Raw genomic sequence first — 15,986 nt, 5'->3', positions numbered from 1 at the left:
GAAAAGTGGCTTGGTACTGAAGGGGTTAACTGCTGTGTGACTTTTAATAAATACTCGGCAAAAGGGCGATAGACGAATCAAACCTCTTGGGTATACAGCTCCAATGCAGATTTGTCACCACGGTAACAGACTACACAGAAAACATGTGCAGCCTGATCCTGCAGCCAAACTGACTATCTGTTCAGTACGTTTCGGTAACATAAATTGGGTCCTAAACACAGTGAGGCCTCATGCACACAAACATATTTTTGGTCCGCATCTGATCTGCATTTTTTGCTGGTCGGATATGGACCCATTCACTTCAATGGGGCCGCAAAATATGCGGACAGCACACAGTGTGGTGTCCACATCCGTCCATTACGCGGGCCACAAAAAAAATAGAACATGTCCTATTCTTTTCTGTTGTATGCACAAGGATAGGGCAGTTCTATAGAGGGCAGGATCTGTGGTTTGCGGATCACACGAACGGCTCTAGCCCTGTACATGAGCCCTGATTGTGATTATGTGAATTAGGGGGCAATGCCTCTGTAACATGGCATCCATCTTCTATGTGTGACATATTACATGTACAGAGTCCGTTGTCCGCGTTTCCCTTAAAAAAAAAAAAAAAAAAAAAAAAAAAAAATAGTGCATGTCCTACTTTTTTCACATTTGCGGACAAGGATAGGTATTTATTACAAGGGATCTGTGGAAAAAAACTGATCCTCCAAAAAAAAAAAAAAAAAAAAAAGGGTGCCGTATCCGTTTTTTGCTGCGGGCGCAAAAAACAACTGTCGTGTGCATGAGGCCTTACTCCCTTATTTTCTATGTGAAAATCCAAGCATAAGGCCTCATGTTGTTTTTTGTGTCCGCAAATTGTGCGTCCGCTTTTTTGGGGAGGATCCATTTTTTTCCACAGATCCTTTGTAACAAATGCCTATCCTTGTCCGCAAATGTGAAAAAAATGTGAAAAAAGTCGGACATGCACTATTTTTTTTTTTTGCTGAAGGGAAACACGGACAACTGACGCGGAACACAAACGGATGAACTATCAGCATTTTTTTCCTGACACATTGAAATGAATGGGCCCCCATCCTATCCACAAAAAAAACGGAACGGAGGCCGAGAAACACAACGTGTGCATGAGGCCTTAAACGTCATTTATCAAACTGGTGTAAAGTAGAAGTGGCTTAGCTGCCAATAGCAACCAATCAGACTCCACCTTTCATTTTCCACAGGAGCAGTCAAAAATTAAAGGTGGAATCTGATTGGTTGCTATGGGCAACTGAGCCAGTTTCGCTTTACCTCAGTCTTGATAAATCTCCCCTATGTGCTTGTGGCCTCACAGTCCAAGAACAATACACAAGTATTGCTGTACATCGCACAAGCCTAAAAACAGGTTCAAAGCGCGTTAATAAAATGTTTAAATATATAAAATATAAAAACCGCAATGCACATACTCGGCATTCCTGCCGCAGAAGCCCGGCACCTACATGACTGCCACTGCCGTCATATGTAGCTCTGGTCGGTGGCCCTGCACACAGACCGGAGGGTGAGGGCCCTTTTATCCGGGACTCCCGGTCTCCATGTCTGCCTGCCGGGTCCCGCTGCAGCTCTTCCTGAGGACACGGGTGATCGCCCCGGCTCTCTGCACCGCCCTATGCCGGGGCCTAAGTTATAGGGCGGCGGGGACATCAGGTGAGGACACTTCCGGGGAGCAGCCACACGACAGCCCGGGGTCTGGTCCGTGGAGTGAGGCCGCTGACGTCCTGCGGGTAGTGGAAGCTCATGAGGTCGCCTGCCAGGTAAGATGCCGGGGACGGTGCCCGCCTGACAGGGGCACTAATAGCACTGCTGTACAGTGTCCCCATAATAGACCCCTGCTCCATTCCCCCTAAAAGTGACAGCCCCATAAGGCTCCATTCACACCTGTTTTTTTTTTACTTCTATTTATAACATATCTGTCACCCACTGATTTGTGCCATAGGAGTCGTACTGTTTCTTCCCATCAGAACCATGGAGGTCTGGGTCCAATCTTGCCATTAATCCGCTGAGCTTTGTGGCTTCCATTAGAAATGTAGATGTGGACTGAGCCTCAGGGCTCATGCACATGAACGTGTGCCACCTGGCCCGTATTGTGGCACGCAAACAGCGGTTCTGCAAAATACAGGGCTTGGCGATTCTGGCACCGCATCGCGGATGCGGACTTATTTGCTTGAATGGGTCCACAATGCAGAAGGTGTGGTGCGGAACCGAGGCAAGGAACCCCACGGAAGCACTACGGAGTGCTTCCGTGGGGTTTCTGTCCGTGCCACCGCACCTCAAAAAAGTAGCGCATGCATTACTTTTTTGCGTTGCGGACCGTCGGATGTGGAACATGGTCGTCGTGTGCATGAGCCCTCAAGATGCATCAGCGAGAAAAAGCCTATTGGCAGGAAGGAAGTGGTTCTTCTCAACAGTCGGCTGCTTGTTCACTGGAGGTGAGCTGCTGCATTTACATGCACAGATCACCTCCACAGTGTTTGAGATCACCTCCACAGTATGAGGATGAGGGATCACCTCCACAGTATGAGGATGAGGGATCACCTCCACAGTATGAGGATGAGGGATCACCTCCACAGTATGAGGATGAGGGATCACCTCCACAGTATGAGGATGAGGGATCACCTCCACAGTATGAGGATGAGGGATCACCTATACAGTATGAGAGAGTATAAGGACGAGAATGGTAGCTGCTACCTCTCTTCTCCATACAAAATAATTGGGGGACATTTATCAAACTCTCCTGTTTTTAGGCGTAAAATTAGACAGACTAGTTTTATTTGTCTGTCTTTCTTTTGCCAAGTATTTATTAAAAGTCGCAGAGCAGTAGCTGAATTAGACTCTGCATATTGGGGTCATTTCTTAGTGATTTATCTTAATAACAGTGCATCGGCAAAGTTATTTAGACCATTTTCTACGTCTCAGGCCTCTTTCACACGACCGTGTGCCCCTCGTGGCCATATTGCAGCCCGTATACAGCGGGTCCGCAATACACGGGGCACCGGCCGTGTGCATTCCGCATCACGGATGCGGACCCATTCACTTGAATGGGTCCGCAAATCCAGAGATGCGTTCCGAAACAGAACGGAATGGAACCATGGAACGGAAGCACTACAGAAGTGCTTTTGTGGGGTTCCCTTCCATTCCGCAAAAAAGATAGAACTTGTTCTATCGTTTTGCGGAACGGAGGGATCGTGGAACCTATTCAAGTGAATGGGATCGCGATCTGCATGCGGCTGGCCAATGGTTGGTGCCCGTGCATTGCGGACTGCAGTACGGCCATAGGGAACACACGTTTGTGTGAAAGAGGCCTAAACCAGGCGTAGAAAATGATGAATGAGATGCCGGCTTGTCCCCTTCCCCGCCCACGCCCTTTTTTTAGACCTGTCGTGACCTGGGAAAAAGTCGCAGATTCTGCTGCAACATGGCATGCAACAGAATCTATGCCAGATATAAGCCACAAAAGTGGCGTATATCTGATGATAAATGATTCCCATTGTTACTAGTCTGACCATATTCACTTACACTAGGGCTGCAGTAAACGATTATTTTAGTAATCGAGTATTCTATTCATTATTTTTTACGATTAATCAAGTAATATTATAAGAAAAACTTTATTAATTTTTTATTAATAGATTGTTTTCCTTTAGAAAAACTCAGACCCCCTGCCATCAGTCCCCAACACCCTTCGTTCCCCCCTGTGTGATCAGCCAAAGTGCATCAGGTCCCCCAATGCCATTAGCCCTCCCATACCATCCATTGCCAACTCCCCCAGTGCCATAAGATCAGCCCCTCCATGTTCCCAGTTCCATCAGATCAGCCCCTCCATTTTCCCAGTTCCATCAGATCAGCCCCTCAATGTTCCCACTCCCCCAGTGCCATCAGATCAGCCCCTCAATGTTCCCACTCCCCCGGTGCCATCAGATCATCCCCTCCATGTCCCCCGGTGCCATCAGATCATCCCCTTCATGTCCCCCGGTGCCATCAGATCATCCCCTTCATGTCCCCCGGTGCCATCAGATCATCCCCTCCATGTCCCCCGGTGCCATCAGATCATCCCCTCCATGTCCCCCGGTGCCATCAGATCATCCCCTCCATGTCCCCCGGTGCCATCAGATCATCCCCTCCATGTCCCCCGGTGCCATCAGATCAGCCCCTCCATGTCCCCCGGTGCCATCAGATCAGCCCCTCCATGTCCCCCACTGCCATTAGATCATCCCCTCCATGTCCCCCACTGCCATTAGATCATCCCCTCCATGTCCCCCACTGCCATTAGATCATCCCCTCCATGTCCCCCACTGCCATTAGATCATCCCCTCCATGTCCCCCACTGCCATTAGATCATCCCCTCCATGTCCCCCACTGCCATCAGATCAGCCCCTCCATGTCCCCCGGTGCCATCAGATCAGCCCCTCCATGTCCCCCGGTGCCATCAGATCAGCCCCTCCATGTCCCCCGGTGCCATCAGATCAGCCCCTCCATGTCCCCCGGTGCCATCAGATCAGCCCCTCCATGTCCCCCGGTGCCATCAGATCAGCCCCTCCATGTCCCCCACTGCCATCAGATCAGCCCCTCCATGTCCCCCACTGCCATCAGATCAGCCCCTCCATGTCCCCCACTGCCATCAGATCAGCCCCTCCATGTCCCCCACTGCCATCAGATCAGCCCCTCCATGTCCCCCGGTGCCATCAGATCATCCCCCTCCATGTCCCCCACTGCCATTAGATCAGCCCCTCCATGTCCCCCGGTGCCATTAGATCAGCCCCTCCATGTCCCCCGGTGCCATCAGATCAGCCCCTCCATGTCCCCCACTGCCATCAGATCAGCCCCTCCATGTCCCCCACTGCCATCAGATCAGCCCCTTCATGTCCCCCACTCTCATCTGCCCCTCCATGCCATCCATTGCCGGCTGTCCCCCTTCAGTGCCATGTCCCCAGCGCCAGTGAAATAAAATACTTACCTTTTCCTGTAGGGGCGCCGCTCCACACGATGTGTCACCAAGAAAGTGCGGTGCAGGCTGGAGGGTGACAACGGAGCAGTAAGTAATAGCAAGCGCTAAACTCCCGCTCCTTGGTCATGTGACACAAACAAATCCTCGATACCAAAAAATTTGTATCAATGATTTTTTTGTGTCAAATTACTCGATTCAATCGAGTAATCGTTTCAGCCCTAACTTAGACCTGTCTAATTTATTTGCACATTAAAAATGTCACTTCTGTGACTCTCTGTGATCTTTTTACTACAAAATCACAGTGAGGTAAAGTTGGCACTGTGATTTTGCAGTAAAAAGGTCACAGAGAGGCAAAGAGCATTATCAGTCATGTAATGTTCTGCGTCTCTGCTGTCCGGAGCGGGGCCTGGCTCTCTTTCACGCAGTGAATTCCACACACGGTATCTGCTCGTGTGAAAGAGCCCTTAAATGTAAATGTGCCCCATTGTTCCCAGGCAGTGCAGAGGAACGATGATTGAGGGGTCCGCACCTTATTATTTCACCCCATGAACGTGCATTTTGCTTTCATCGGGTGATATGCGGCGCCTTTACACGGTTATTGGGAACGAGCATTAGTAGAAACTCCTTTCATGCCGCATTTTTCTACTAGAACTGGCCAATGGACATGAATAATGGCAGAATGGCCACACTGAAGCAGACAGCACATTGATGATGTCCGTGTGCTGTCCACATTTTTTGCCGACCCATAGTAATGAATGGGTCTACGTGCAATCCGCGAAAAATGCAGATCAGACACGGGCCAAAACTACAGTAGTGTGCATGAAGCCTAAAGCCTGATTCACACCTCAGTGGTGTGTGCTGTACGTGTTCTCCATGCTGAACTGATTAATTACTTTTCTGTCAATGTAGTTTAAAGAATGTTGTGTAAAGAAACTAGCCATATCTGTGTGACTCCACGCCAGACTCCGTCTATTACTATGGTATTAGCATGCATTAGACAGTATTTACCATTCCAGACCCTATGTAGGCCATCAGGGGTTTTTAGTGAATGATAAAGAATGAATTGTAATTAGATTTTTGTTCACGTTTTTCCTGTTTCTTGTCATGAACAATTTCCTAATGTCCACGGAGTGTCAGTTCTCCGACACAGGCGGGATTTTAAGCTGACCATGCTCGCACTAATTAATATGGCATGAGAAATCTGCTGGCGGAGAACTAGTTGGAAATGGAATTAATGAATTGTATTGTAAATTCCACTGATGCATGTTGTGGTTTCAATGCGGAACTGTTGACACTGAGCAGAATCACAGAGAACTCTCCCTTCACGTAGTGACGTCCCTTTGTAAGGCTGTATGAGAGGACAGTGACACCACTGAACAGTGGCAGCTAGTGTGTGTTGTATCAGAGATGAGCAAACCTTTTAAGATTCAGTTTGTTTCCGGGTTTACAGAATTTTTTAAAAAATTCAGTTCAGACCCTAATTGATTCTACCTAAACCAAAGTGGCTCCAATTGCCCTAAAATGTCTTATATAACATCTTCTAGTCTCCTAATTTTTAGGAAAGACGTTATCTGTTTTCATTAATTCTTTTATTAATTTTTTTATTCTTCCCTCCCAAAGCTCTGGAACGCAATGACAGCAATAGTATATGATGTCTGAGTGACACTGACATACATAGCTGTGGGTAAACTCATGGTTGAAGAACAGCATGTTTAAAAACACTCTGCGCCAGCACATGTGTTTATGCTTTTTCATATTCCAAAGCTTCAAAAATATTGGAAAAAAACTGTGGCTTGTTGGGGGACCAAGCGTCCAAAAATGATGCCTTAACGAAGACAGAATGCCTTCTCATATGACACGCACACGTATTATTTGTCAAAAGAAAGAGTGGCTTGCTGGGACCAAGCCTCCAAAAATTATGCGTTAATGTGGACAGAATGCTTGCCAGTATTTATTGTCAGAGATCCAAGATCCATGCCGGGTTCATTTTGACAAAAATAATGTTTTGGACACTGGCGGACACTGTTTGGGTGTCAGCATGCCCCCTGCCATGCTGAAAGCCCTTTCCATGATTGCACTGGAGGCTAGGCAGGAAAGAACAGAGAGAGCATACTGGGCCAGTTCAGGCCACTGTTCTAGTCTGCCTGGCCAGAAGTCCATGGGGTCAGGGAACAGGGTATGTGCCTTAGAAAGGCCAGAGTCCAGGTAGGACTGAACATGGGCATTGAAGTGGTAGGTCTTCCTTTGCTGATTTGCCACAGCCCGGCGCGGCACATGAAGAAACTGTTCCATCATGTGGAGACTGAACTGGCTGCTGCTGCTTTTTCTACCTGGGACAGCGGAGAAGGCGGGAAGTGGGTAACTCTCTGGGGGTGTAGAGGGGCTTCCCTTTCAAACTAGCTTGTTGCAGGCATCTGCTTGAAGAAAGCTGTGGTAAGCTGTCTTCACAGTGATTCCTGATAAAGTAATTAGGCCTCCCTTTCAGCAGGAGGAAAACATGCCCCTATTTTGCTTTGATAGTTAGGCTATCCAGTAATCATCAGATTGCTTGATGTGAGTGATATGCCTGTCAGTAAATGAGTAAGCATAGAGTTTGCCAATTTTGGCCAGCATTCTGGCTTGCCCCTTCCCCCCCCCCCCCCCCCCCCACAAACACACTGACATGATTGATTGTTGTGGCCAGTGTCATCATCCTGCTCCACCACCACATACTTTTCCTCCTCCAGTGGAAGCTCTTCATCCTCTTCCTTCTTCTCTTCCATGGTACTTTCTTTTTGTGGGTTCCTAGCAGCTACAGGGTGGGCAGCAAGATGCTTTAGCTGTTCTTCTGCATGAGTGTGAGGATCTGTTCTAACATAAGTATCAGGGGGATGACATCATTCATGCCGCAGTTGTCCCTACTGACAAATTTCATGGCCTCTTTGAAAGGCATAAGCACACAACAGGCATCTCGGATGATCTGCCACTGCCTTACCTCGAAACAACACATGCACCCTCCTGAGGAGGTCTGGTGCATGACAAAATCATACATGGCTTCACGCTGCTCGTTCTGTTGCTTTAGCATATGCAAAGCGGAATTCCAGCAAGTTAGAATGTCACAGACTAAGCGGTGTAACTGCAGACCGTTCTGTCGCTATATGTCCAGGAGGGCGTTCCTTGCCACATAACAATGGCTGAAATTTGAGGGCAGTCTCCTGTACATTGCTAGCACCTTGCACCAGCCAGTGTACTTTTTTTTTTTTTTAAAGTGTTGTTCACGTGAGCCATGCAGGGAGCATGTGTTATTACCCCCAGGTTCAGTGCAGCCATGATGCTGTGGCCATTGTCGCAGACCAACTTGCCCAGTTGGAGTCTGCGGGGAGACAGCTGGTAGGATTGTTGCTGCTTGATACACTTTAGCAACTTATTGGCTGTGTGGCTACTCATGCCAAGGCCGATCAGCGCTAACCCGGCATGGCAACACTTGATTTAACACGTGATAGGAGGGAGGGGAAGTGGAAGCTCTGCCCTGCTACTGTTGGGGATGGGAGGATGTCCATGGAGGAGGAAGTGGATAAGTGCCTGGTGTGGGAACCAGGCCGACATGAACATGGAGGTGTCAAAAGAACCTGACTTTATTGCTGGAGTGCTGCCGCAAAAAACATTGACCCAGTGGGCCATGAATGAAATGTACTGTCCCTGCCTGTAACAGCTGATCCAGGTGTCCACCTTCGACAATCGAAAGGAGCGGCCCATGTTTTGCTCCACATGAGAGTACAAGGCAAGCTGTCTTGACTATCTGCCGTAGGGTGTGGTGAGGTTTTGTTGCCTGTTCTTAGGAAAAATAAGGCGCTCCACTAGGAGGGGGTGGTGAAGACAGAGAGGATGGCACTGAAAGGCTTCTCTGGGGCAGCAAGGAGGAGAAGCAGAAGGAATGCTGTGACGCCTGGCACCAAGGCATGATGTCAGACTTAGAAGTGACCTACACCTAATCCTGCTGTGATTCAGTTGAGGACTGAACAATCCAATCTCAATCTCGTCCGTTTTTTTTTCTCAATGATAATGTTGCACCTTTCTGAAACCCAGAGTCAACTGCAGACAACTGCTACTACTTCTGGCCAAAGCTGGTTCTGGTACTACCCACATTCTGTCTCTGGGAGAACAAGGTGTGGGTCTTGCATTTTTATTCTGAACCCTTTCATATTAGACATTTTATTATGAAGCTTTATGTAAACTCACGGTTTTAAATTACCGTATTTTTCGCTGATTATAAGACGCACCTAGGTTTTGGAGGAAAATAAGAAAAAAAAAGCTCTCTCACCAGGATCAACCCTATTAAACCATAAACACTGCCTTGTAGGGCTTATCATGCTGATTTAAATGATGCCTTTCTTTTGTCTGTATTATTAACAGCTGCAGAGATATCTACGTTTTTATTAATATGCACATGAGAAGTTAGAGCACCAGGAGGTGGGGCTGAATCCTTTGAGCACTGCTTTGTAACACCCCCTGTGCTCTGCACTCTCCCCCTCCTGTTGATTGACAGGGTTAGACACGCTGAGGGCAGAGCTGTGTCCTAGCAATATCATAATATCATATCACTATGTACTATAGCTTCACCACACTGAGATCTGCTCAGAAAGCTAATATACATGTTACTGCTTTATTAACAGTAACAATATATGATGAACTGATGGTACTGATGAACGATCCAGATTATAGGTCATCAGTTCTAAAGTCTTAGGGTACTTTCACACTTGCGGCAGGACTGATCCGACAGGCTGTTCACTCTGTCGGATCCGTCCTTCTGCTATTTCGCTGGACCGCCGCTCCATCCCCATTATAGTCAAAGGGAACCTGACAACCCAATTGTCTCCTGAGGAAGGGGGTATTACTACAAACCCCTGAAACACATTGAGCCATATATTGTTCCAATAAAGCGATTGACCTAAAGCCACCTGTGGATTGTGCTGCCTTCAGTCAACAGATTCTCTTAATCGATGATGAATACACCAATTACCTTCTTATTAACATTTCAAATTTCTCAACCATATGCTCACCTCTCTCTAGACTGTCCCGTGTGTGATGTGTTCCCACTCTCCACGCGGATACTTTCCAATTGAGTTCCATTAATGACCACATGGGGAGTGGCGCTCTCTTTGCACTTGCTGATTCTCAGAAATCAGCATAAGGCTACATGCACACGAACGTTGTTTGTTTCCGTGTCAGTTTAGTTGTTGTTTTTTTTGCGGATAGGATGCGGACCCATTAATTTCAATGGGTCAGCAGAAATTACGGACAGCACACCGTGTACTGTTCGCATCAGTATGTCCGTTCCGTAGCCCCGGAAAAAAATCAAACATGTCCTATTCTTGTCCGTTTTAGGCATTGTTACAATGGATCCGCAAAAAATAAATAAATGCGATATTCCCTCAATATCCAGCCAGGGGAGACCAGCTTTTTTTGTGTACGTTCCGTTTTTTGAGTTCCATATACGGTCCGTATATGGAAACATTAAATTTCAACGGGTCCACAAAAAAACGGAATGTACTCCGTATGCATTCCGTTTCTGTATTTCCGTTCCGTTCAAAGATAGAACATGTCCTATTATTGTCCGCATAACAGACTAGGATAGTACTGTTCTATCAGGGGCCAGCTGTTCCATTCCGCAAAAAAAAGCATTTTTGGCAGATCTGTTTTTTGCAGACCGCAAAATACTGAAAAAGCCATATGGTCATGTGCAAGAGACCTAAAAGGCTGGAAAGCCCCTTCAGCTCAGTGGCCTGTATTTACTGATATATTTATTTGTTGTTGCAGGGGAACATAGGGGAGATAGTACCTGGTACAATTTATGCTTTTTTAGACTATGTACTATGTTCACTTGTCGTAATTTGCTTTAATGTTCTGACCTATCCGCTGTATGGATTGTTATAAGGATCCGTGACCAGAACTGTTCAAGTGTGAGAAAGCTAAATCCTCAGCCTTGGCTGGCAAGGTCTGCAAAAGAGACAATGTGTCAGAGTAAGGTCTCATTCACACAGCCATTGCCCCTCACTTGAATGGGTCCGCAAATCCGGAGATGCGGTGCAGATTGGAAAGGAAGCACGGAATGGAACCCTACGGAAGCACTACGGAGTGCTTCAGTGGGTTCCTTTCCGTGCCTCTGCACCGCAAAAAGATTAGAGCAAGTTCTATCTTTTTGCGGAGCGGACTGATCGCGGACTCCATTCAAGTTAATGGGGTCGCGATCTGCATGCGGCAGCCCCGCACGGCTGGTGCCCGTGCATTGCGGACCGAAATTTACGGTCCACAGCACAGGACGGAGGGGCAACGGTTGTGTGAACAAGCCCTAAAGCTGTTCATACACAGTCAATAGCTGTTGGCCAAGCGACCATTCGTCCAACGGCTATCCCTCCCGGCTTCCCCATTACACATACATGTTTGACTAATCTGAACATGTCTGTATATGCTATGGGGAGAGTGGAGAAAGCCCCTGCCACACAGTTCTGGAGGTGGTTTATCTCCCCGGAGAACAAAAGGATCAGGTGAAAATATTTATTTTGCCCAATTCTCTTCTCCTCCAACATCATCTGTCAGGGGAGAGATGGAAGCTCCCCTTCCCCTTTCGTATGTCGGCCGAACCCACCAGCTTTAGAGTCATTGTCTATTTTGATGCCCCACCTTGTATGTATCGCGGCACAGTACTCATGAACAGGACTTTGGGTCCTCATCTGTGACTTCATGGTGACATGGACGCCTTATTATTCGGAGATAGATTAAATAATAAAATGTGTGTTTCTCTCGAAGGCTGGACAAGACGGATACACAGATCCACAGACGGGATATTTTGTTTTCACCAGACTAGCTCATCTGAGGAGAGGGAAATGCTGCGGCAGTGCGTGCAGACATGTGAGTAGCTCTTGATTTTCACTCTGTGCAGCTAGATGCAAGGCCTGTACACCCTGCTTCAATTTTCATAGTTTTTTTTTTTTCTAACATTATGCCATATAGTTGTATACATCTACTCTACCTAGTGACGTTTATTTCTTAAAAAATTTACACCATAGAATAGATTTTTTTCATTCAGTAATGAACGGCGTAATATGGATATGGTCACAAAACAGTATCAGGGATGTTGGCCTATTAAATGGATAACTCGTTTGCTTTAGATTTGGCACATGCAAAGATTTGTGTCCAGTGTGTTATCAGTGTGTGCAGAAGGTGTCCTGTGTGTTATCGGTGTATGAAGCATGTGTTCTGTGTGTTATCGGTGTGTGCAGCATGTGTCCTGTGTGTTAGTGGTGTGTGTGCACTGTGTGTTATCAGTGTGTGCACCATGTGTCCTGTGTGTTAGTGGTGTGTGCACTAGGGATCGACCGATATTGATTTTTTAGGGCCGATACCGATAATTTGTGAACTTTCAGGCCGATAGCCGATAATTTATACCGATATTCTGGGAATTTTCATTTTTGAAAAAAAATAAAAAATTCCCACAAATCTGCTGAAAATTAATGTTTATTGTTAATGTGTATATTTTTTTTTTTGTAAATCTTTACTTTTCATTTATACATTTATTTTTATTTTAGTAACTTTTTTTTTTTTTTTTTCCCCCACTAACTTTTAGCCCCCTTAGGGACTAGAACCCTTGTCCTATTTACCCTGATAGAGATCTATCAGGGTGAATAGGAGCTCACACTGTCCCTGCTGCCCTGTGCATAGTGCACACAGCAGCATGGAGCTTACCATGGCAGCCAGGGCTTCAATAGCGTCCTGGCTGCCATGGTAACCGATCGGAGCCCCAGCATTACACTGCTGGGGCTCCGATCGGAGGAGCAGGGAAGAGGGGATCCTGTGGAGGGGCGCACTGTGCCACCAATGTTTTTAATACTGGGGTGGGGGGGCGCACTGCGCCACCAATGCTTAATACTGGGGGGGCTTGGGGGAGGTGCACTGCGCCATTAATGCTTAATACTGGGGTGGGGGGAGGGGGGGCGCACTGCGCCACCAATGTCTAATACTGGGCTAGGGGGGGCGCACTGCGCCACCAATGAAGCTTAATCTCTCATTTATTCATATACAGGAGGCGGGAGCTGGCTGCACAATCACATAGCCGTCTCCCGACCTCTATGAGCTGTAGCTGCAATCCGCAATACCTGAGGGGTTAACTACTGTAGATCGTAGCTACAGCTCATAGAGGTCGGGAGCCGGCTATGTGATACTGCAGCCAGCTCCCGCCTCCTGTATATGAATGAGAGATTAAGCTTCATTGGTGGTGCAGTGGCCACAGCTCCTCCACTCCTCTTGTTCCCTGTCCTTTCATCAGCGGCAGCAGCAGCACAGGGGGGAGGAGACACTGCTTCCTTCTCCCCTGTGCTGCTAAGGGGAACGTAATTTTTCTGAATATCCTGCTAAAGGATGCCATTTTTTGTCATGTACAGAAAGTTAATACAAGGCACTTACTAATGTATTGTGATTGTCCATTTTGCCTCCTTTGCTGGCTGGATTCATCTTTCCACCACATTATACACTGCTTGTTTCCATGGTTATGACAACCCTGTAATCCATTAGCAGTGGCCGTGCTTGTACACTATAGAAAAAAGTGCTGGCCTCTCTGGTGGCCAGGAACATGGGAGCTCACGTAGGCTGATGCTTTTTCCTGTAGTCTGCAAGCACGACCACTGCTGATGGATTGCAGGGTGGTTGTAACCATGAAAATGAGCAGTGTATAATGTGATGGAAAAATGAATCCAACCAGCAAAGGCCTGTATTAAAAATACTGTCAAAAAGGGTTAACTGTTTTTCTAGCTGTCCAACTGGTACTTTAACTTTGTGCCGATCATCTAATAAACCTTATGGCCCCTTTCACATGGGCGAGAATTCCGCTTAGGTGCAATGCGTGACGTGAACGCATTGCACCCACACTGAATCCGGACCCATTCACTTCAATGGGGCTGTTCAGATGAGCGGTGATTTTCAAGCATCACTTGTGCTTCGCGTGAAAATCGCAGCATGTTCTATTTTCTACGGTTTGCAGCGCAGGCCCCATAGAAATGAATGGGGATGCGTGAAAATCGCAAACATCCGCAAGCAAGTACGGATGCAATGCGATTTTCACGCATGGTTGCTAGGAGATTATGTTAGTAAATTGATTAAAGTCAATTTACAGTATTATTTTTCCCTTATAACATGGTTATAAAGGAAAATAATGGCATTCTTAATACAGAATGCTTACTAAAATGTGGCACCACGTGGTGAGCGGGATCACGTCATCAAAGGTCCTTTGGCAGGTCCTGAAAGAAGAAGAAAGAAGACGATGCCGGTGAGTTAATTATATATTTTTTTAACCCCCTCATGCCACATTTTAGTAAGCATTCTGTATTAGGAATGCTATTATTTTCCCTTATAACCATGTTATAAGGGAAAATAATAAAATCTACAGAACAACTAACCCAAACCCAAACTTCAGTGAAGAAGTCCGGGTTCGGGTCTGGGTACCACAATCAGTTTTTTCTCACACGCGGAAAAAACTGAGCAACGCAATCACAGTCAAAACTGAAATTTTCCCTGATCGCAGACGCAACACATCCAGACCTAATCCGGACACACTCGTCTGCAAGGGGCCTATCTCTACATTGCTAAGAGGTCATAAACACTTATTTAAGCCACAGTCTTATCAATAAGATAAGGATTGAGCTTTGAGTGTTTATAATGTCAGAGAGCAGAGATAAGGAGCCCGTCAGCTCCCCCAAACGACAGAAAATCCACAGGCTGCTACTACAGCATGTCAGCTCTGTACAGAAAAAAGGATTCCATATCTTTAATAAAGACTAATTGAAAAAAAGATTTTAGCTCAAAATAAGTACAATGCAATAATAAAAAAATAATTGCCCCCAAAGATGTCCATACCCTTTAACGAGTCCAACTGTGTATGGGGACTTATTTGCAATGCTCCATGGGAAAAACAAAATATGCAAAGCGGTATCTGCCAGGGAAAGAGAACCATCTCGCTAGCGCCTCCTTCTGGAATTGGCTTCCTATGAGTCAAAGTCTCACTTTTCAACAAACCTTTGAACATGATAAGGGGAAATAGCCAATCCAGATATCCATCTGTAGACAGGTGTTTCGGGCGTGCTTGCCCCTCATCAGTATGGAGTAGGATTCTGTCTGGCTCGGTGCGGTGTTCTTTCCCTGGGAGACACCTCCTTGCATATGTATTACCTTAGTACCTCATTGAGGCAGTATGTGTCGGTTTTCAATGATACATGAATTAAGTAATAACTGTGATTCATTTCTTCTTGCAGTGCCCTTTCGGCCAGGAAAATGTTGATTCCTCAAAAAAGAAGCAATTTAATTCCTTTTTTTATATATGACAGCTGAGTTCAATCCTTTTTTTTTGTTTCATTAATCGTGCGGATTTTAGAAGATACCGTAGTACCAGAAAGCAATTGTATTTTAGTCCCACATGTGATGCAGTCTTTCTCGTTAATATTCCTAAGTAATGAATTCAATGTTAATTCTAATAAAGATGAAATGGAAAGCAAATGTTCTCAGTCATTAGTGTGTGCTCTGGATGCTATGGTTATCCTTGCTTTAATTTTCTCTTTTTTAATCAGTTTCTAAGCAGTTTTACTGTTGTATTTGTTTATTTGTAAAAGTCATATTATTACGTTCGGCACTGATAAAACGCTTTATAAAAAGCAATTTTTTTTCAGGAATTTGTGTTTTTGTGCCATGGAAAAATGTCTCTCTTATTACTCAATATTTCCTCACTACTATACATGGCACGATGCTGCATAATGAAATGCCAGTGGGCATATAGGAAAAGTAAAATGACAGGATAAACCTCAAAGTGAAATATAGGATAATTATTGCACAATAAACTAGTAAGTATACAGATCAATAAAAGCTCTAAAAAGGAGTAGCCTGTGGAACTACTGGTGAAAGATCTGAATTTTGCAATAAAATATTGATTACCAAGTGGAAATGTCGAATGGAAACCAGCCAACAAACCTCAAATAAGCAAAATCTCTATTAA

The 15,986-nt window shown here is 46.0% G+C and overlaps 1 protein-coding gene across 2 annotated transcripts; it reads left to right on the top strand.

The window, feature by feature from the left end:
• Nucleotides 1-1,416: 1,416 nt before the first annotated feature.
• Nucleotides 1,417-15,597, top strand: C7H1orf53 (chromosome 7 C1orf53 homolog). Of its 2 annotated transcripts, XM_044301861.1 has the most exons (4): nt 1,417-1,784; nt 4,994-5,059; nt 11,759-11,860; nt 15,253-15,597. In XM_044301861.1, the coding sequence occupies exons 1-4, from the start codon at nt 1,566-1,568 to the stop codon at nt 15,319-15,321; spliced, it is 456 nt and encodes a 151-aa protein (XP_044157796.1). In that variant the 5' UTR covers nt 1,417-1,565; the 3' UTR covers nt 15,322-15,597. The 2 variants fall into 2 exon arrangements, with proteins under 2 accessions (XP_044157796.1, XP_044157797.1); XM_044301862.1 differs by lacking the exon at nt 4,994-5,059 and having other exon boundaries at nt 1,426-1,784; nt 15,253-15,509.
• Nucleotides 15,598-15,986: the final 389 nt, after the last annotated feature.

Source organism: Bufo gargarizans, chromosome 7 (assembly GCF_014858855.1).
Source record: "Bufo gargarizans isolate SCDJY-AF-19 chromosome 7, ASM1485885v1, whole genome shotgun sequence".
In the NCBI taxonomy this organism is placed as follows: Eukaryota; Metazoa; Chordata; class Amphibia; order Anura; family Bufonidae; genus Bufo; species Bufo gargarizans.
The sequence above is the reverse complement of the archived record's forward strand: the minus strand, read 5'-3'. Positions and strand labels throughout refer to the sequence as shown.